Consider the following 23,183-nt stretch of genomic DNA (forward strand, 5'->3'; position numbering starts at 1 on the left):
TGTACATTGCCATCACTAAAATTCATGTTTTAAATTCCACTTGGGCCTTTTGGATTTGTCTTTGGTCAGCTTCCTCTCCCATCACTTACAAAAGCTTTTCTGATCTTTTACGTTATCCTCATGTTCCTTATTCATCCCTTCACAGTTGCTACTGAGAAAGCTAAGGTCGTCAGATGAGAATTCTCTTAAATGCCAGCCTTAAGCCAACCTACTAACTTGGCATAAATCACACACTCCTCTGCTTTTGGCTCCATAGGCCCTACAGTATCAAAGTTAAGTCCAAAATCCTTATAGAGACCACCCTCTCTCCCTTTCTTTATGTGTCAGCAGTAATACACAATTATAGTAGTGTCCCCATGACCGGTGGGGGGGGAGGGGATGTTCCAAGACTCCCAGTGGATGCCTGAAACCATGGATGGTACTGAACTCTATGCGAACGTTTTTTCCTATCTATACATAACGTACCTGTGATAAAGTTTAATTTATAAATTAAGCACTGTAAGATTACAGATTAGCAACAATAAGTAACGATAAAACAGAACAGCTACAATATACCGTAACAAAAGTTATGTGAATGTGGTCTCTCCCTCAAAACATCTTACTGTACTGTACTTACCCTTCCTCTTATGAGGATATGAGATGATAAAAGGTCTGTGATGAGCGAGGTGAATAATGTAGGCACTGTGACACAGCCTTAGGCTACTGCTGACCTTCTGACCATTCATTAGGAGGATCATCTGCTTCCTGACCACAGTTGACCTCTGGTAACTGAAGCCTCAGAAACCGAAACTACAAATAAGGGAGGGGAATACCACACACAGGTATCCCTCACTTTCTGAAAGTTTGTGTCACGTTTAGGAAAGACCTACATTGGTGCCTGGTTTTGCTAACTGAAAGAAATCTGAAGAGCATTTCTGCTTTTATGAGAAAAGTTGTTACCACACGAAAGGAGATCTTTCCTAAATGTGAAGTGGTGTAACGTGAACGTTTGGAAAGGGGCGGGGGTTACTCTCTCCTTCAAAGAGTTCATAATCTTTTGGATAGTGTGATAAACCCGTCTTCACAGTGTTCCCTGTACATACCATGCAGCTGTTCCTGCATGCTCCTTCAGCTAGACTTTTTTCAAAATCTTGCTAAGGAATTCTCTTCCATGACACTTTCCCTGCTCTACTCTCCTCCCCCAAACAGTTAAACACTTCTTTCTACTTTTTCCTTTATTTATTATTACTACTGTAAATTTTATACTATGTGGAAATTTTTCATAAAGGCAATTAAAAGAACAAGTTTGGGGTAGAAACAAGAACTATAGGAATTGAGTGTGAGGTAAAACTGGAGTGGGACAGTGAGGTAAGATTTCATTCATTCAACAGACAACCACCATTAATTAAGGACACAGTATGTGTAGTAAACATTACAGGAAAGCAGTGGGTGGACTGTAGGTGGGGACAGGTATGGGCATAAAGGTGATGAGACATTTGACTTAGCTCAACTGAAAGAATGGTGAAGAGGTGGCCAAAGGAGAGAGTACCAAGGAGACAGAAACCCACAGACGTTTGGCTAATATAAGCTGAACAGTCTTGGCTAAAATGGGAGACTTGCGAAGAGCAGTATCAGGAAATACTGATAAAAAATCAGAAATCAGAAAGCCCTGTCACACAATCCTGGAGTTAGAAAGGGCTGTGAGAACCGTCTAGGTCACCAATCCTTCTAATGAAGGACAATATCCCTGACAAATGGACCAGAGACTGAGGTAGCCTATTTACTACTATATTCTAAATGTTAGAGATTACTTTTCTAATATCATACTGGATAGAGAGATGCTTTCTTTAACACGTCTCCATTGGTCCTACGTTCTGTCCTCTGATGTACCCAGCATAAGTCTATTCCCTCTTTATGAGATAGTCTTTCAAATGTCTCTCATTTAAGTGATTTGTGACCTTGAACAAATTATGTTGCTTTTTCTGAGGATCGACTTTCTCATTTCTAAAAAAGTGGTGTGACAGAGGCTAGCTGTACCCTGATATCTGTCCTCCCTTCTCTTTACCATAATTGAATCTTTTTCTGAGTACACGGACACCCAAGAAAGACTATATTTCTCAACCTTTCTTGGGGCTAGATGTGGCTTTCTGCTTAAGTTCTGGTCAATGGGCTATGAGCAACAGGGACCTCCTCTTCCCCTTTCCTTTTTCCTAGTGGCTAGAATTCGGATGTGGGGTGAACCAACTTAGACCCTGTGGATGAGAACAATACCCTGGGTATGACAGAGCAACAAGATAAAGTCAGGGCCCCTGACAACTTGACAGAGCAGAGCCACCACATCAGCTTGGAATTTATATGAGAGAAAAACAAATGTCTATATGTTTTAAACCACTTATTATTTTTCAATATACATGTTATAGCATCTAATGTATACCCAAACCCAATAGGAGGCAGCATCTCTATAAAAGGGATTTTATCAGAATTAAATAAAATTAAGAATGTAAAATACACACACACATACACACACTCACATACACACTTTTTTTGTTTTAGTATTTGAAGACTATCATTTTCTCTCGAGTCTCACCCTAGTCCCCCATTGTTAACATAATTCAAGATTCCTCAGAATCTTAACAAATTTCTTTGGATCTCACATAGTATCCCTCAAAGGCTGACACCCCAAACTGAACACTAATTTTTTATAAGCCATGTACATAGGACAGCATATACTTCCCTAAATGAATTCCCTATATATTTAATTTGGGGGTCTCTGTGTATTTGTCATCCTTAGCAAAGATATGACAGATGCTTTCTCTAAATATCTGCATTCTCTTGATAAATATTTATGAACTGTTTACTGTGCAAGACTTAGTGATGCAACAGTGAATATCAACTTACTGGTTAAAATGATATTAACAATGTTGTTATAAGGCACAACTATCCAGTAATGAGACTGAATTTTGAGGACTTCGTACTAGAAAACCACACCTTGAAAAAAGAAACATATGTATTAGTACTATGTTTCTTATGTCTGATATACAATAATCTTAGGGCAAATTTAGAGGGGCCAGGTCCAGTGACCTGTTTAGTGGTGTCACATATTGGAACCAGTTTTCTGAGACTAGCATTCAGAAAAAGTCATACTATATATATTTACCTACAATTTTGTTAGAATATAAAAATGAGAAAACATAAAACTTGAAAGGCAGCAAAATTTAGTGATCAAGAGTGTACCCTAGAACCAAACTACCTCCTAGCTCTATTGCTTATTAACTATAACTTCCAGTGCCTCTTTGCAGTTCTGTTTTCTCAGGTATAAGCAAAAGTAACAACAGTAATAATGTAATAATAGTACCTTCCTACTAGGGGTATTTTGAGGATATAAAGGCTTAGAAAAGTTTCTGGCACATGGGAAAAGCACTAAAAAATGTTAGCTATCATTATTACAATATAGCATTGTAATAATGTGAGATATTCTAATAATATGAATAGATGACCCCATTTCTGGTCAGGGTATAAAGAATTTTGTGACACATACTCAATGGTGAAAAGCGGGAAGCTTTCCTAAGATCAGCAACAAGACAAGAATGTCCACTTTCACCACTTTTATTCAACATAGTACTGAAAGTCCTAGCCATAGCAATGCGGCAAGAAAAAGAAATAAAAGGCATCTAAATTGGTAAGGAAGAAGTAAAATGTCACCATTTGCAGATGACATGATACTTCACATAGAAAATCCTAAAGATTCCACCAAAAACTACTAGAACTGATAAATGAATTCACTAAAGTTGCAGGATATAAAATCAATACACAGAAATCTGTTGCATTTTTATACACTGATAATGAACCAGAAAGAAATTAAGAAAACAATCACATTTACAATTGTACCCAACAAAATAAAGTACCTAGTAATAAACTTAACTAAGGACTTGTACTTTAAAAGACTTGTACTTTAAAAATTATAAAACACAGATGGAAGAAATTGAAAATGACACAAATGGAAAGATATTCCATGCTCATCGATCAGGAGAAAAAACATTGTTAAAATGTCCCAGCTATACAAAGCAATCTACAGATTTAATGCAATCCCTACCAAAATACCAACAACATTTTTCACAGAACTAGAAAAAATAATCCTAAAATTTGTATGGAACCACAAAATACTGTGAGTAGCCAAAGTAATCTGGAAAGGAAGAACAAAACTGGAGGAATCACAATCCCAGATATCAAGATATACTATAAAGCAGTAGTAATCAAAACTGTATGGTATTGGCACAAAAACAGACAAATCAATGGAACAGAATAGAGGACCCAAAAGTAAACCCATGATTAATTAATTAATGTCAATTAATCTTTGACAGAGACAAGAACATGCAATGGGAAAAAGGTAGACTCTTCAACTAATGGTGTTGGAAAAACTGGACAGCTACATGCAAAAGAATGAAATTGAACTACTTCCTTACATCATACACAAAAATAAACTCAAAATGGATTAAAAACCCAAATGTGAGACCTGAAACCATAAAACTCCTAGAAGAGAGCACAGGCAGTAATTTTCCTGACATCGATTGTAGCAACATTTTTCTAGACATGTCTCCTAAGGCAAAGGAAACAAAACCAAAAATAAACTATTGGCATTACATCAAAATAAAACTTCTTCACAGCAAAGGAAAAAAATCAACCAAACAAAAGACAGTGTACTGAATGGAAGAAGATATTTGCAAATGATGTATCTGATAAGGGGCTAGTATCCAGAATGTATAAATAACTTATACAACTCAATACCCCTTCCCCAAATAATCCAATAAAAATAGGCAGAGGACATGAAAAGACATTTTTCCAAAGAAGACACACAGATGGCCAAAAGACACATGAAAAGATGCTCAGTATCACTTATCAGGGAAATGCAAATCAAAATCACAATGAGAGATCACCTCACACCTGTCAGAGTGGCTAAAATAAAAAAACACAAGAAACAAATATTGGTAAGGATATGGATAAAAAGGAACCCTAGTGTTTGCATTGCTGGTGAGAATGCAAACTGGTACAGCCACTACAGAAAACAACATAGAGGTTCCTCAAAAAATTAAAAATAGAACTATGTCCAGTTATTGCACTACTGGGTATTTACCCAAAGAATATGAGAACACTAATTCAAAAAGATACATGCACCATTAGGTTTAATGCAGCATTATTTGCAATAGCCAAATTACAGAAGCAGCTCAAGGGTCCACTGATTGACAAAAGAAGACGTGGGGGATAAAGATGTGATGAAATGCATAAAGAAGATGGAATATTATTCAGCTATAAAAAAGAATGAAATCATGGATGGTTCTAGAGAGTATAATGTGAAATAAGGGAAATAAGTCAGTGAATGACTGGAGGAATACTATATGATTTAACTATGTGGAATTTAAGAAACAAAACGAAGAAAAAAAGACAAAAAAACAGTCTTAACTATAGAGAACATACTGGTGGTTACTAGAGGGGAGGTGGGTGGGGGGGACAAGTGAAACAGGTGAAGGGGATGAAGAGTACACTTATAATGAGCACTGAGCTGCGTATAGAATGGATGAATCACTATATTGTACACATAAAACTAACACCGTATGTTAACTGTACTGGAATTAAAAAATAAATTAATAAAAAAAAACCCCTCTGTGATGGGGGGGGGGGGGGTCGTCCAAGATGGCAGCATAGGAAGATCCCAAACTCACCTCTTCCCACAGAAACATCACATCTATAGCTACATATGGATCATTTCTCTCTGATAAAGATCTGAAAACAAGATGAAGTACTCTCCACAACAAAGGAAAAGAGGACCACATCAAGATGGGTAGGAGAGGCAGAGACACAGTCTCACAAAAAAACCCACCCCTGGTGTGGTGACACATAAGAGAGAGGGATCTCACCAGATAGGCACTCTTCTGGAGGTGTCAGGGGTTGGTACTCCACAATGGGCTCTGCAGCCCCTGGAATATGAACCATGAAGACAAGACCCAAAATGGCTGGCTTGTAAAACCAACAGGACTGATGTCTGGGGGTCCCAAAGTGCTGTAGGATACTATGACTCCCCTCTTGGAGAGCCCATGTACATCCTTACTCACCCTGAGACCCAGTGAAAAACAGCAGTTTGAAAAGAACTGAGGTTTTGTGTGAAGGAGATTCATTTGCTGATCTGGGGGCACTGGGCGGAGGAACGGAGGCTAGTTTAGATGCTTCCTAGATATGAAGGCACTGGCAGAAACCACTGTGGCACTCTCCACATAGACTACTAGCACAGGTGGGTGACCTTAGATGTAGAACTTTGTTAGGATGGGTTGGGTAAGCAGTCATGCTTACCTCTCACCTGCTGAGACCAGAGAGCACATACAGTTGTGGAGTTCTCCCACTCGCTAGCTACAGTATGCCAGCACCGGCTGTTCCAACCCCCCGCCCCCTAGCTGGGGCTGGAAAGTGAGAGTAGTTGGGGCATCCTCCTACTCCCAAGCCTAAAGCCTGTGTATGTGCATGGACCAGGCACTCACTCACTTGCTACACTGCTGAATCATATGAATACATGTGGTTAAGACATTTTCCTGTTGCATTTCTAACACTGGGGAGCATGTCCTACCCCCTAGATTTTCCAGCTCCTTTACTAAAGCCAGGGGGCATGTGCAATCCATATAGGGGATGTCTGTTGATTATCTGACCCTGCTGGTCAAGAGGACTGGTGTTCCAGAGCTCCATGGGACTGTAACAGTCCAAAAGACAGCTCTTGGCAGGCCATCATGACCTGGGGACTACAAAGACAGCAGACTGAAACACAACTCTAGTCTTCCTGTGAAAAAGGCCTATTTACTTAGCCTGGAGCTTCAGCTCAAGGCATAGGCTTCAGGTTTCCCATACATCTAGAGGCTAACGAGGCCTATCAGGGAATGTAAGCAGGAAAATACCATCCTTGTGCATGCCACTCACCTTGCTACGGCTCAACGAGCCTTCCCAGATTTTTGCAACTGTTGCCCAGGGAATACCTCAAGATCTCCTGGTCTGGAGGCTAATATAGATTATGACTGTGGCTCCATAAGATTGTATATATTTGCAAACTTTAAAAGCTCCTGCCTGAGGGTCTGGCTTCCAGTCTGAAACTAGATGCTAAATGAGATTCCTCCCCTTGGATCACTAACAGGTATTGGCACAACCTCAACATGGGAATATCAAGAATAATAAATCAGGTGGCTTAGACAATCACAAAGGTTTGAGAGATAGTCAAGAGTTAGGGCAAAGTTGAATGACAAGGATTATCACCTACACAAGGCCACTCCTTCAAGACAGAGAGGGAGCTGTGTCACCTAATACACATAAACAAACACAGAAAGTCAAGTAAAATAAGGAGTCAAAGAAACACGTTCCAAATAAAAAAACAAGGCAAAACCTCAGAAAAAGGCCTAAATGATACAGGGATAAGTAATGTACCTGATAAAAAATTCAGAGTAATTGTCATAAAGACACTCACCAAACTCAGAAGAATGAACACAGTGAGAACTTCAACAAAGAGATAGAAAATATATTTAAAAAGTACCAAACAGAAGTCACAGAGGTGGAGAATACAACAGCTGAACTGAAAAATATACAAGAGGAATTCAACAGTAGACTTGGTGAAGTAGAACTATTGATCAGTGAGGAGGAAGATAAAGCAATGAAACTCACCCAAACAGAAGAGCAAACAGAAATAAGAATTTAAAATATAAAAATATAAAGATAATTTAAAGAATATCTAGGACAACATCAAGTGGAATAACATTTGCATTTCTGGGGTCTTATAGAGAGAAGAAAGAGAGTAAGGGGCAGAAAACTTACCTGAAGAAATATGGCTGAAAAATTCCCTAACCTAGGAAAGGAAACCAATGTCCAGGTCCAGGATGCCCAGACAATTCCAAATAAAATGAACCCAAAGATGCTACCAAGACACATTATGATTAAAATGTCAAAAGTTAAAGAGAGAATCTTAAAAGCAGGAAGAGAAAAACAAATTGTTACGTACAAAGGAAACCCCATGAGGCTATCAGCAGAAACTCTGCAGGTCAAAAGGGAGTAGCATAAAGTATCAAAGTGCTGAAAGGAAAAAACTTCAAACCAAGAATACTCTACCCAGCAAGGTTATCATTTAGATTTGAAGGAGAGAGAAAGAGTTTTCCAGACAAGCAAAAGCTACAGAAGTCCATCACTATTAAAATGGCCTTATAAGAAATATTAAAGAGACTTCTTTAAGCTGAAAAGAAATGGCATTAATTAATAACAAGAAAACATATGAAAGTAAAAATCTCACTGGAAAAGGTAAATATATAGTAAAGGTAGTGGACTAATAACTTATAAGGCTACTAAAAGGCTAAAAGACAAAAGTAGTAAAATTAAAAACTATAATAATTAGCTAAGGGATACATAAAACAAAAAGATGTAAAAAGTGACACCAAAAGCATAAAATGTGTCAGGGGAGAATAAAAAATGTAGAGTTTTGGAATGTGTTCAAATTTAAGTTGCTTTCAACTTAAAGTAGACTGCTATATACATAGGATGATATATGTGAGCCTCATGGTAACCACAAAGCAAGAACTTATAGCAAATACACAAAACAAAAGGAGGAAGGAATCTGAACACAACACTAAAGAAAGTCATCAAGCCACAAGGGAAATGAGAAAGAACAAGAAAGGAAGAGAGGAACTACAAAAACAACCAGAAAACACTTAACAAAATTGCAACAAGTACATATCTACCAATAATTGCTTTAAATGTAAATTGGACTAAGTTGTCCAATCAAGAGATGTAGATTAGATGAATGGATTAAGAAACAAGACACATCTATATACCACCTACAAGAGACTCACTTTAGAAGGGCACACATAGACTGAAAGCGAAGGGATGAAAAAAGATGTTCCATGCAGGGGCGCCTGGGTGGCGCAGTCGGTTAAGCGTCCGACTTCAGCCAGGTCACGATCTCACGGTCCGTGAGTTCGAGCCCCGCGTCAGGCTCTGGGCTGATGGCTCGGAGCCTGGAGCCTGTTTCCGATTCTGTGTCTCCCTCTCTCTCTGCCCCTCCCCCGTTCATGCTCTGTCTCTCTCTGTCCCAAAAATAAATAAAAAACGTTGAAAAAAAAAAAAAAAAAAAAAAAAAAAGATGTTCCATGCAAATGAAAACAAAAAGAAAGCTGGTGTAGTTATACTCATATTGGACAAAATAGACTTCAGAATAGTCTGTTTAAAGCAAAAATGATTAAGATCACAAACCAGCAAAAAGATACAACATTTATAAATATAAATACACCCAACATAAAAGCACCAAAATATCTAAAGCAAATATTAAAAGACCTAAAGGGCCAATTGATAGCAACATAATAATAATATGGAATTTTAACACCTCAATTACATCAATGGATAGATTACCTACATAGAAAACCATAAGGAAATATTAGCTTTAAATTTTTTTTTTTAATGTTTATTTATTTTTGAGACAGAGAGAGACAAAGCATGAATGGGGGAGGGGCAGAGAGAGAGGGAGACACAGAATCAGAAGCAGGCTCCAGGCTCTGAGCCATCAGCCCAGAGCCCGACGCGGGGCTCGAACTCACGGACCGCGAGATTGTGACCTGAGCCAAAGTCGGACGCTCAACCGACTGAGCCACCCAGGCACCCCGGGAAATATTAGCTTTAAATGACATGTTAGACAAGATGGACTTAATAGATACATACAGAATATTCCATCCAAAAGCATCTGAATACACATTCTTCTCAAGTACCTAGGAAACATTCTCCGGGATCAAATCACATTGTAGGCCACATAACAAATCTCAATAAAGTCAACAGGACTGAAATAATATCACTCATCTTTCCTGACCACAATGGTATAAAACTAGAAATCACAAGAAGAAAACTGGAACAACTACAGGTACATGGAGATTAAACAACATATTACTGAACAACTACTAAGTCACTGAAGAAATCAAAGGAGAAATAACAAAATATCTAAAGACTAATGAAAGCAGAAATATACCAAAATTTAACTTTACACCTAAAGAAACAAGACAAAGAAGAACACATGAAGCCCAAAGTTAGGAGAAAGAAGGAAATAATAAAGATCAGAGTGGATAAATAAAAGAGAGACTTAAAAAGACAAATGGTCAATGAAACTAAGAGCTGTTTCTTTGAAAAGGTAAATAAAATTGACAAACCTTTAGCTAGATTCCCCAAGAGAAAAAAGAAAGATGGCTCAAATAAATTCAGAAATTAAAGGGGAGAAGTTACAACTTCTCAGAAATACGAAGGATCACAAGAGGATACTAAGAACAATTATATGACAACAAATTGGACAGCGCAGAAGAAATGGATAAATTCCTAGAAGTTTACAATCTTCCAAGACTGAATCATGAAGAAATAGAAACTCTGAACATACTGATTACTACTAAAGAGATCAAATCAATAATCAAAAATCTCTCAACAAACAGAAGTCCAGGACCAGATGGTTTCACTGGAGAATTCTACCCAAAATTCAAAGATTGAATACCTATCTTTCCCAGACTCTTTAAACACTATTTTTTAAAAGTTTATTTATTTTTGGAGAAGGGCGGGGGGAGAGCACACAAGCAGGGGAAGGGCAGAGAGAGGGAGAGAGAGAATCCCAAGAAGGCTTCTGCTATCAGCAAGGAACCCAATGCGGGGCTTGATCCCATGAACCATGAGATCATGACCTGAGCTGAAATCAAGAGTGGGATGCTTAACCAACTGAGCCACTCAGGCGCCCCCTTCCCAAACTCTTAAAAACAAAACAAACAAAAAACACTGAAGAGGGAAAGCTCCTAAACTCATTTTATGAGGCCAGCACTACCCTGATATCAAAATGACATAATGATACTGCACACAATAATAGAATTACAGGCCAATATTCCTGATGATCATAGCTGCACTATACTCACAAAATACTAGCAAACTGAATTCAACAATACATTAAACGGATCATATACCAAGATCAAATAAATGGGATTTATTTCAGGGATGCATGGATGGTTAAATACCTGTAAATCAATCAACATTATGTACCACATTAACAAAATAAAAGATAAAAAGCATACAATCATCTCAATAAATGCAGAAAAAGCATTTGACAAAATGCAACATTCACTCAAGATAAAAACTCTCAACAAATTGGGTATAAAGGGAATGTACCTCAACATAATAAAGACCATAACTGACAAAATCACAGCTAATGTCATACTAGACAGTGAAAATCTAAAAGCTTTTCCTTTAGGATCAGGAACAAGACAAGGATGCCCACTATCCCTACTTTTATTCAACACAGCATTGGCAGGCTTAGCCACAAAAATTATGCAAGAAAATGAAATAAAAGGCATATAATTTGGAAATGAAGTGAAATTGTCACATTTGCAGATGACACTATTTGCGGATGACATGATACTACATATAGAAAGCATTAAAGATTGTACCAAAAGACAGTACTAATAAACGAATTCAGTAAAGCTGCAGGATGCAAAATTAATACACAAAAATCTGTTGCATTTCCATACACCAACAACAAAGTAGCAGAAAGAGAAATCAAGAGAATAATCCCATTTACAATTCTATAAAAAAGAATAAAATAGGGGTGCCTAGCTAGCTCAGTCAGTTGAGTGTACAACTCTTGATTTCAGCTCAGGTCATGATCCCAGGGTTGTGGGATGGAGCCCCATGCTGGACTCCATGCTGAGCGTGGGGCTTTCTTGGGATTCTCCTTCTCTCTCCCTCTCTGCTGCCCCCATCCCCTTTATGCACTCTTTCTCTCTCTCTCTCTCTCTAAAAAAAATAAATAAATTTTAGGAAAAAGAGTAAGTTACCTAGAAATAAATTTAACCAAGAAGCAAGAGACCTAAAAACTGAAAAGTATAAGACATTGATGAAAGAAACTGAAGATGACATAAAAAAGTGTAAAGATATTCTAGGCTCATGGACTAGATTAATATTGTTTAAATTAAAAAAAATTTTTTTACATTTATTTTATTATTTTTGAGAGAGTGAGACAGAGTGCAAGTGGGGAGGAACAGAGAGAGTAGGAGACAAAGAATCTGAAGCAGCCTCCAGGCTCTGAGCAAGCAGTCAGCACAGAGCCTGATGCGGGGCTCAAATCCAGGAACTGTGAGATTATGACCTGAGCTGAAGTTGGATGCTTAACTGAGCCACCCAGGCACCTCTGGATTAATACTGTTTAAATGTCCATACTACTCAAAGCAATCCACAGATTCAATGTAATCCCTATTAAATTCCAAATACATTTTTCACAGAACTGAAACCAGTAATTCTAAAATTTGTATGGAACCACAAAAGATCCTGAATAGCAAAAATAACATTGACAAAGAAGAACAAAGCCAAAGGTATCACACTACTTGATTTCAAACTATACTACAAAGCTATGGTAATCAGAACACTAGGACACTGACATAAAACTGACACACAGATGAGTGAAAAAGAATAGAGAGCCCAGAAATAAACCCATGCATATATATTCAATTAATTTAGAACAAAGGAGGACTACCTGGATGGTTCAGTCAGTTAAGCGTCTTGACTTTAGCTCAGGTCATGATCTCCCGGTTTGTGAGTTCAAGCCCCATATTGGGCTCTGCGCTGACAGTGCAGAGCCTGCTTGGGATTCTCTCTCCCTCCCCCAAATGCACTCTCTAAATAAATAAATAAAAAATATTAGGACAAAGGAGGCAAGAATATACAATGGGGAAAGGACAGTCACTTCAATAAATGGTGTTTGGAAAACTGGACAGCCACCTGCAAAAAAATGAACTGAACCACTATCTTATACCATACATAAAAATCAACTCAAAATGGACTAAAGACTTGAATGTTAAACCTGAAATCATAAAACTCCTAGAAGAAAACATAAGTGGTAAACTTCTTTACATTGGTCCAAGTGATGTTTTTTGATCTGACTCCAAAAGCAAAAGAAACAAAGCAAAAATAAACAAATGGGACAATCTTAACTAAAAAGCTTCTGCACAGCAAAGGAAACCAACAAAATGAAAATGCAACCTACTGAATGGGAAAAGATATTTGCAAGTCATATATCCAATAAAGAGATTAATATCCCATATATAAAGGATTCATACAACTCAATAATAAATAGACAAACAATCAAATTAAAAATAGAGAGGGGTGCCTGGGTGGCTCAGTTGATTAAGTGTTCGACTTTGGCTCAGGTCATGATCTCACGGTTCATGATTTCAAGCCCCATATCAGGCTCTCTGCTGTTAGCACAGAGCTGGCTTAGATCCTCTGTCCCTCTCTCTCTCTCTCTCTCTGCCCCTCCCTGTGCTCTCTCTCTCAAAAATAAATAAACATTAAAATTTTTTTAAAGATTAAAAAAATAGGCACATATTTCATTTTATTCATGGCTGAGTAATATTCCTGTGTGTGTGTGTGTGTGTGTGTGTGTGTGTGTGTGTAGACACACATCTTTTTTTATCCATTCATCAGTCAATGGACACTTGGGCTGTTTCCATAATTTGGCTATTATAGACAATGCTGCTATAAACATCAGGGTGCATGTACCCCTTTGAATTGGTATTTTTGTATTCCTTGGGTAAATACCTGATAGTTCAACTGCTGGATCGTAGGGTAGTTCTGTTTTTAATTTTTTGAGGAACCTCCATACTGTTTCCAAAATGGCCATACCTGTATGCATTCCCACCAACAGTGCAAGAAGGTTCCCCATTCACCACATCCTCACCACCACCTGTTGTTTCTTGTGTTGTTGATTTTAGCCATTCTTATAGGTGTGTGGTGATATCTTATTGTAGTTTTGATTTGTATATCCCTGATGATTAGTGATGTTGAGCATCTTTTCATGTGTCTGTTAGCCATCTGCATGTCTTTTTTTTTTTTTTTTAATTTTTTTTTTCAACGTTTATTTATTTTTGAGACAGAGAGAGACAGAGCATGTACAGGGGAGGGGCAGAGACAGAGGAAGACACAGAATCTGAAACAGGCTGCAGGCTCTGAGCGCTCAGCACAGAGCCCGACGTGGGGCTCGAACTCACGGGCCATGAGATCATGACCTGAGCCGAAGTCGGACGCTTAACCGACCAAGCCACCCAGGCGCCCCAATCTGCATGTCTTCTTTGGAGAAATGTCTGTTCATGTCTTCTGCCCATTTTTTAATTGGATTATTTGTCTTTCGGGGGTTGAGTTTCATAAGTTCTTTATATATTCTGGACACTAGCCCTTCATCAGATATGTCATTTGCATATATCTTCTCCCATTCTGTAGGCTGCCTTTTAGTCTTGCTGATTGTTTCCTTCGCTGTGCAGAAGCTTTTTATCTTGATGAAGTCCCAATAGTTTATTTTTGCTTTTGTTTCCTTTGCTTCAAGAGACATATCTACAATGAAATCTTGTCATTTGTGAGGACATGGATGGAGCTAGAGAGTATTGTGCTAAGCAAAATAAGTCAGAGAAAGACATTACCATATGATTTCACTCATATGTGTAATTTAAGAAACAAAATAAATGAGCAAAGAGAAAAAGAAAAGAGAGGCAAACCAAGAACAGACTCTTAATATAGAGAACCAACTGATGGTTACCAGAGGGAAGGTGGGTGGGGGGATGTGTTTAATAGGTGATGGGGATTAAGAAGCACACTTGTTTTGATAAGCACCAAGTGTTGTATGGAAGTGCAGAATCACTTTGTTGTACACCTGAAACCAATAATGCACTATATGTTATCTAACTGGAATTCAAATAAAAACTAAAAAAAATAGGCAGGGGATTTAAATAGATGTTTTTCTAAAGAAGACATACAGATAGCTAACAGGCACATGAAAAGATGCTCAACATCACGAATCATCAGGGAAATGCAAATCAAAACCACAACGAAATACGTTACACCTTTAAGAATAACTATTATCAAAAAGACAAGAAATAACAAGTATTAGGGAGGATGTGAAGAAAAGGGAACCCTACTGGTGGGAATGTAAATTGGTGCGGCCACTATGGAAATCAGTATGGAGATTCCTCAAAAAATTAAAAATAGAGCTACCATATGATCCAGCAATTTCACTACTGGCTATCTATCTGAAGAAAAAAATATTAATTCAAAAAGATATACTCACCCTATGTTCACTACAGCATTATTTACTATAGCCAAGATAATAGAAACATTATCTATTGATGTGTCCATTGATGGATGAATGGATAAAGATATGGTATACATATATAATGGAATATTATTCAGTCATAAAGAAGAATGATTTCTTGCCATTTGTGGCAATGGCACAATGGATGGATCTTATATTATAATAAAAGAAATAAATCTGACAAAGAAAGACAAATACTGTATGATTTAACTTACATATTGAAACTAAAAAACAAAACAAGGGACACCTGGGTGGCTTAGTTGGTTGCGCATCCAACTTCAGCTCAGGTCATGATCTCATGGTTCGTGGGGTCCAGCCTTGTGTCGGGCTCTATGCTGACAGCTCAGAGCCTGGAAGCTGCTTCGGATTCTATGTATCCCTCTCTCTCTGCCCCTCCCCTGCTCACACTCTGTCTCTGTCTCTCAAAAATAAATGAAAATGGTAAAAAAAAATTTTTTTAAATAAAACCCAGACTCATAGATATAGGGAACAGACTGGTGGTTGTTAGAGAGAAAGGGTTGGGAGGATGTGAAATGAGTGAAGGGTATTCAGAAGTACAAACTTCCAGTTATAAAATAAATAAATCATGGGGATGTAGTATACAGCGTGGGAAATACAGTCAATAATAGAGTATTAACTTTGTAATACTCTATTTGTGACAAATGCCATTTGTGACAAATGGTAATTAGACTTATTGTGGTGACCACTTTGCAATGTATACAAATGTCAAATCCCTATGTTGTACACCTGAAACTAATATGATATATATGTGAATTATGAAAAAATAGAATTCTGTGCCATATGGCCAAACAGCATTTCTAATACTGGTTATTTTTCATATTTGCTAATCATTAGTATTTTTTACCTTAAAAAGTCAACTTAATGTACTGAAGGGCAAGTTGATAATTCATCAAGGGCATTAGAAATCTGCATTCACTTTGATTCAGTAATTCCATTTCTAAGTATTAGTCCTAAAAAATAATAATGGATGTGCACAAAATTTGGTTTTAATGATGCTCACTGTAGTGTGTTCATAAAAGTATTAATTAAAAAGATAGCAGAGAGGGGCACCTGGGTGGCTCAGTCGGTTAAGCATCTGACTCTTGGTTTCAGCTCAGGTAATGATCTCACGGTTTGCGGTTTTGAGCCCCATAAGGGGCTCTGTGCTAATGGTGCGGAGCCTGCCTGGGATTTTCTCTCTGCGCCCCTCACCGCCCCCAAGCCCCGCCCCACTCCTGGGCACTCTCTCAAGATAAATAAATAAGCTTAAAAAAAAAAAAAGGTAGCATAGAATAAAGACTATTTCAAAACAGGCATGGTTCAATTAACCATGGAGATCCATACGATGGAATGAATGATAACAACCTATTAAAAAATATTTTGTAATTGAATATGTAATGATATGGGAAGATACATTAAGGGAAAAACATATTAAGTACATTATGATACTATTTTGGATTTTAAAAAAGTATGTGATGTGATGTGATCTGTGGGTGTGTATCAATAAAGACTCCCATGTTATATACCAAAATATAATAGCGATACTTTCTAGTTGGTCCTTTATATGCAACTTTTGTTCTTTCTTTTTGCCTTTCTATTTCCTAAATTTTTAAAAAAATTTTTTAAATGTTTGTTTATCTTTTTAGAGGGAGATAGAATCCAAAGCAGGTTCTGCACTGTCATTGCAAAACCCCATGTGGGGCTTGAATCCACAAACCCAACCATGAGATCACGACCTGAGCTGAAGTCGGACATTCAACCTACTGAGCCACCCAGGCACCCGTCTATTTTCTAAATTTTTCATAAGAATCTCTCACTTTTGCAATATGGAAAAAAATTACTAAAAATAAGTACACAATGCGCAGTGAACTAAAATCTTGAAAACATGAAGACATACTCTGGCCAAAGAGAAGAAATCCCTTCAGCTTGTTTACAGAGTAAAAGATCCAACACACAGATGTGCTCATTAGTTTCCCAGACACTCCCTGAATTCACATGGTTTTTGCCACAGGCTCATGTGAAACTTAGAGAAGTATTTAGCGATGAGCACAGAAAAAGCTGAACAAAATATGGCAAACTTGGGAATCCTAAAAATGCAGGAAAATTTTCTTCTTATTCCTTTATTAAAGCAGACAGAAATGAAACTTCTTCTCACAGTCTTAAGAAACCTCAAGAGATTTAAATGCTTTTACAAAGAAAGCATGCTCTTAAAAGATTTAAATAATGTTATTTTCTGTCTTTTTGAAAGGTTCAAAAATATTTTATTAGGCAATAATTGGGTTTCAGTTTATTAGATTACTGTAGTCATACAAAGTGTTATCTGAATGTTTTATTTATTATGATATGGAAAATCTGACAATTTTAATAACATTTATCACAAATAAACACATTCTGGTCTTTATATTATTTCTAACCCCTTCACTAAGCACACTTTCCCAGGAGAAACTGGATCCTTCTAAAATTAATTTTCACTACTAATCTTTAAAAAGGCAAAACAGTATAAGGAAATTCTAGATGAAAAGTTTAGTAAGCAGCCTTATTTGCAATAGAACAGAACCTAAGAAATCTACAATAAATGTCTCTAAGTGCTTATCAGGCTCACTGTCATCTCAATGTTGTGTGTTAAACATAAAACCTACCTCTTCATATCCTCCCCCCACAGTATTCTATCAACAAATACACCACGATATACCTCAACAAAACAAAATGAAACAAAGATTCTTCTGGACTTCTTTGTCATGTCATAAGGGCATTTGTCATAGCATTATCATTGTACCAGTTACTTATATAGAACAACCTCCAAGTTCAGGTTCTTATTAGCTCCTTCCTGGGTTATTTTAACAGACTCCTACTTTGTCTCCCCACTTCTAGTCTATCCCCACTTGAATCTGACAAACATCAGCCCGCTAGCCATCTTCAATACCATTTTAATCACATTACACCTTAGTGCAAGAATCTCAAATTGACTTTTATCCAATGAGCAGTGGAAAGCAAACTCTTTGTAATGGTTTCAAAGTCTTTATCTTTGCTTCTGTTCGGTGTGAACTCTCTCTGCAATCAGGCTGATCTGTCACCAGCTCCTACTGATAACCTGCTCAAGCTGCCCTCTCACCCTCACTTCCTTGTCAATGCAAATTCAGCCTCCTGGCATGCTCAGCTGAAAAGCCAATATGGTTTTCAGTAACCATTTCAGCTGCAAATAAATTCTCTACCTACAGAATTTCAACAACACTCATATACTGTCTCACCCATTGATTAGCCACTAAATCATACTGTCTCCTACTGGTAAGCAATTATACATCTATGATCTAATTTCATTAAGTAGAGCTAATTCATTTATGGGCATTTTTATTTGTTGTCCTTCTCAGAGCCCCTGATACACAGTTAGAAACCTGGTAAATGCTCAATTAATATTTGGTGAGCAATGAATGATCTGCATCTTTAATTTCTGTATAAAGCTAAATATATTTATAATTTGATATGTACCTCTAAGGCTTTTCTCTAAAAAAATGAATTATTATTTTATGTACATTCATGCATCAGGGGTCTCCAAGAATATCCCCAGGTTGAGTGATCCACTGGGAAGACTCATAAGACTCAGCATATAGTCATACTCATTTCTAAGATTTATTATAGTGAAAGGACACAAAGCAGAATCAGTAAAGGGAAAAGGTTCATGGACCAAAGTCCTTGGAAACCATGGGCAAGTTTCTAAGTCTTCCCAGTGGAGTCACCCAGAACACAGTTTCTCTGGCATCAAATTGTGGCAACACCTGTCGTCTACCAAGGAAGCTCATTTGGTGACTGGTCATATAGCCACCCTTCCCCTGGCACAGACCAAAATTCCAGACTCCTAGAAAGTATTCAGCATAAATCACATTGTTTGTAGTCTAGGCACAGTGAGACACTCTAAAGTTTTACATCAGTGTAGGGAACTGGTGACCATTCAAGTTCCCTGATGCCAGCAAAAACATTGTAAGCAGGCCTTTTTAAGAAATTAGTTTTGGGCCTGCTATGTTAACCCTTTTCTATGAAGTTAATTTCATATATTTTTTTAAAATGTTTATTTATTTTTGAGAGAGTGAGACAGAGCGTGAACAGGGGAGGGCCAGAGAGAGGGAGACACAGAATTGGAAGCAGACTCCAGGCTCTGAGCTGTCAGCACAGAGCCCAATCAGGGCTCGAACTCAGGAACTATGAATCATGACCTGAGCTGAAGTTGGATGCCCAACCAACTGAGCCACCCAGGTGTCCCAATTTCATATTTTTTATGGGAGAAATGTTATAGCATTAGCCATATTTGATTTATAGGAGGCACATAAAGTTATTTAAAAAAATTAAATTCTAGCATTTAATTACAGATGCAATGCCTATCCTGGTACCCAATAATTAAAAATTAGGTAATTTAAAGATAATTCACATCCTTTAGATATTTCAGGTTTTTTTCTCCCCTTGTAGAATAAGGTACATTTTTCAATTTTTTTTAATGTTTATTTATTTTTGAGAGAGACAGAGCGTGAGTGGGGGAAGGGCAGAGAGATAGAGGGAGACACAGAATCTGAAGCAGGCTCCAGGCTCTGAGCTGTCAGCACAGAGCCTGACGTGGGGCTTGAACTCACAGACCGAGAAATCATGACCTGAGCCGAAGTCTGACACTTAACTATTTGAGCCACCCAGGCGCCCCTAAGGTATCGTTTTCAAACCAACACTTTTGTAATTGTCAGGATAAAGGAGTTAAGTATCAACATCTAAAGGAAGCAAACCCTCTCAGACAAGCTCCTCGTCTTCTCTTTAAATGTCAATTGGGTGCTAGAGCACTGTGATATCTGTTTTTGGTACATCAACTTACTAAATCCTCACAACAACCCCATATGCCAGTGATGGTTTCTATTTTGTAGATGCAATCTTTGAGAGGCTGAGTAACCTACCCAGGTTTACCACGGTGGAGTCAGGATTTAGGCTCAGATCTGCCTTATCCTAAGTCCTTGCTCTTAGCTTTACACAAACTACCTCTCCCTAACAAGGCACAGGCTCCTTATGAATCATTTCCCTCAAAACTACAGGGGTTTTTATTTGGCCACATAGAGCACTATTCTCAACCCTACTGATTTTCATTAAGGTCACATTTTTGTTGTGCTTTTTCCTTTCCAACTCTTGCAAATTAGAAATCAAATTATACCCCTTGCTTGTTAAAACCATTAGGAAGCTCCCTACTCAGCACAGCACACTTTTCTCCTTCATCTGGCATCAATCTGAAATCAGACAGACCCATATCAAGATCTTGGCATTTCACTTACCACATGCGGATGCCTTGGGAAAGTTAACCTGAGTCTCCGTTTATTCATTCATAAAATGTGAATCCCTACCTCACAGGTTTTCTGTGAGAATGAAATAAAGTAATAAGCTTAAAGGACCCAACTTACATGTATTCGCTGAATAAATGATTACCTGCAACACTGAAATAACGGATTTGTCAGTAGCAAGCCAAATCAATAATCTGAGGGAGGAAAGAGTTAAGAGAGAAGTAGTGCCCTGACCACCAGGTGTCATCACTGGCCCAGAAGAGCTGGCCTAACAGCCATTAGTGGGGCATGTGACCCTGCAGCAAACAGGGTAAGATCCAGGATAAGGCAGTCATTTGTACCTACAGGACATTCAAGAATTGGCTTTGGTTTTTCAACACTTTAGGAGCTGGTACAATAGTTGGTGCACCATTTTAAGTTACACTGTTCTCCTACCAGTGTGTTAAAATGATTGCAGTGTAATTAATTAGCTGAATAGCCACAAAAGATTTGTCATCAGTTTAATTTTTAAAAGTATCCTTGGCTAACTGTTTTTTAATTCTGAGAGTCAATAATGTTTTATAAATCCTTGGCTTCGGCCAACTAGCCATTACATTTTCTGGCTTCTACAGGCTTCAGTGTTGCCACTGTAGACAATCTTCTGGCCCCAATTTCACAACCTATTTATCTTATTCTCTTTACATTAATAGGGATGACAGATCAAAAGAAAGCAGAATATTTTTTAGGGTAAAAATAAAGTTCATGAACAGTAAATTTTGGCAAAATAAGTATTAATTGTTAATCTCTTTTCTTGATCTCAGGAACTTAAAAGTTCATTTTTAAAAATTATGTAAATTTCCTATTTTCTTAAAGAACACTTACCTTAGGGCAAATCTGTCAACCTACCCAATAGACCTTAAATTACTTAAGGAACACTATCACCCTTGACTTCAGTCCGCAATCTGCCAACGACTCTCCCTGAGAGTGCCTTGGGGTTCATTTCAAAATGAGCACAGGTCTGGGCTCTCCTTCTGGTTCCAAGTCCTTTATACTGAGAGCCACTAGTGGCCACCTCAAGGCTGGTAATTCAGTGAGTGTTGAGCGCGTAACTGGAGACGCAGCTCTCCGATGAGGCACAGACTGTTGTCTCATCTGCCAGGGAACACTTGACTGAAGTCAAGACAAGCCTGATCAGGCCTACCCTGGCCACATCCTGGGCTTCTGAGTACCCCCCCCCCCCCAGTAAGAAACAAAAGAAAAGGAGTTAATGCTAAGCACAGGTTTCTGTTCAGAGCGAGGGCTCTTGGAACGCAAGCGGTTTGGGTTATTTTTGTTTCTGTTTCAATAACAGTTCAATTTCCACTTTGCATTTCACAAATACGTAAATGTCTTAAGAGAAACCAGAAGCATTCTCTCCCTTCTGGCCACTGCACCCATTCCTAGAGAATTTAGGAGGGAAGAGTAGATACCAGGAACCATCTGGAATCAGGAGAGCAGGAGCCAAGCCCAGCTGGGATGGACCCATTTGCGAAGCACTTTGTGCAGATCAATAAACTCCTGACTGATTTCAGACTGGGTCCCTAGAGGACGAGGAGCTCACGAGGCTGGCCTTCCCCCTGAAGTAAACGGGCCAAGGAAAGACAAGCTGCCCATGAAACAAACCCCTTCGGGGCAGGCGGAACGGCTCGGGAGGCGCCGAGGGCGAGTTACCTGGGGGACTCCGCGGTGAAGCTGCCGCCGTCCAGCAGCCGCATCTTGCAGAAGAGGACCCCATTGACGAAGGGCACCGAGGAGAGCTCCTCGAGCTCAAAGTCCACCTTAAACTTAAACTTCTTCTTCTTCATCATCGTGAGAGCCAAACGCCGGCGAGCGGGATGCGGGGGCGGCCCCAAGGGGCGCGCGGACCGGCGCCGCCGCCTCAGCTCGCCGGAGACCCGGGTCCGCGCAGCCCCAGGGCCAGGGCCAGGGCCGCGAGCTGCGCGCGGGGGCGCGGCCGGGGGGCGCCGCGGGCCGGCTAGAGCCGGGGCAGGGGCCGCCGCCGCCTCCGCCGCCGCCTCTCGCGGCAGCCCGGGCCGGAGCGCGGCGGCGAGGACCCCGCCCGCCCGCGAAGAGCGATCGTGCTGCAGCTCGCCTGGGCGGTGGGCGCCTTTTCGGTGTGCAGCTCGCCGCCGCCGCCGCCGCCGCCGCCGCCGCCGCCGCGCGTCTGAGAGCCCAGAGAGGCGAAGACTTGAAGACTGCCGTTGCCGCCGCCTCCTCAGCGCCAACGGGGCCAGAGGCGCCCCCAGCGGCGGCGGCCAGCAGCGCACCGCGGGGCGGAAGCGGGAGGGCGGGCGAGGAAATTCGGGGCGGGCGGGCGCTTCGCCGGGAAATTGACCCACGAGGGCAGTTAGAGCGTCACGCCTCTCTGGGGTTAAAAAAAGACAAAACCCAACCAAAATGGAGCTTCCTTCTACAGCTTCCCCCCAGCCTTCTTTCAGTTTTTGCTTCGCCTCCTTTCTCCCTTCCCCCTCCAGTGATTTTTTCCACCCCTCTTGAGTTTGAGAGTCATGGGTTAATAGGGTTAATCAGAATCTCCACGACGTTACTTTCGTCAAATTGAAATCCTATAACTAAGATTTCCTTTAGGTATTCTGAAGTCAGGAGGTTTCTAATATTAGGACGAGGTAGGAAAAAGGAAAGGGATTAAAATGTGTGGAGGGCCTACCAAGTGCACAGGCACTCAACTGCTGTGGACACATTTTCTCCTTTATGTGTATGTA

At 39.4% G+C, this 23,183-nt stretch overlaps 1 protein-coding gene across 2 annotated transcripts in view; it reads right to left on the bottom strand.

Annotated features, from left to right (window-relative positions):
- Nucleotides 1-22,592, bottom strand: part of EEIG2 (EEIG family member 2) — a 100,492-nt gene extending 77,900 nt beyond the window's left edge. For both annotated transcript variants that reach the window (XR_013557460.2, XM_078451602.2), the window contains exon 1: nucleotides 22,135-22,592. Coding sequence is in view for 1 of the 2 variants with exons in the window: in XM_078451602.2 (XP_078307728.1) it covers nucleotides 22,135-22,271 (137 nt within the window). In the remaining variant the exon portion in view is untranslated. The remainder of the gene's footprint in view (nucleotides 1-22,134) is intronic.
- Nucleotides 22,593-23,183: the final 591 nt, after the last annotated feature.

The sequence above is a fragment of the Panthera onca genome, chromosome C1 (assembly GCF_046562875.1).
Source record: "Panthera onca isolate mPanOnc1 chromosome C1, mPanOnc1 haplotype 2, whole genome shotgun sequence".
In the NCBI taxonomy this organism is placed as follows: domain Eukaryota; kingdom Metazoa; phylum Chordata; class Mammalia; order Carnivora; family Felidae; genus Panthera; species Panthera onca.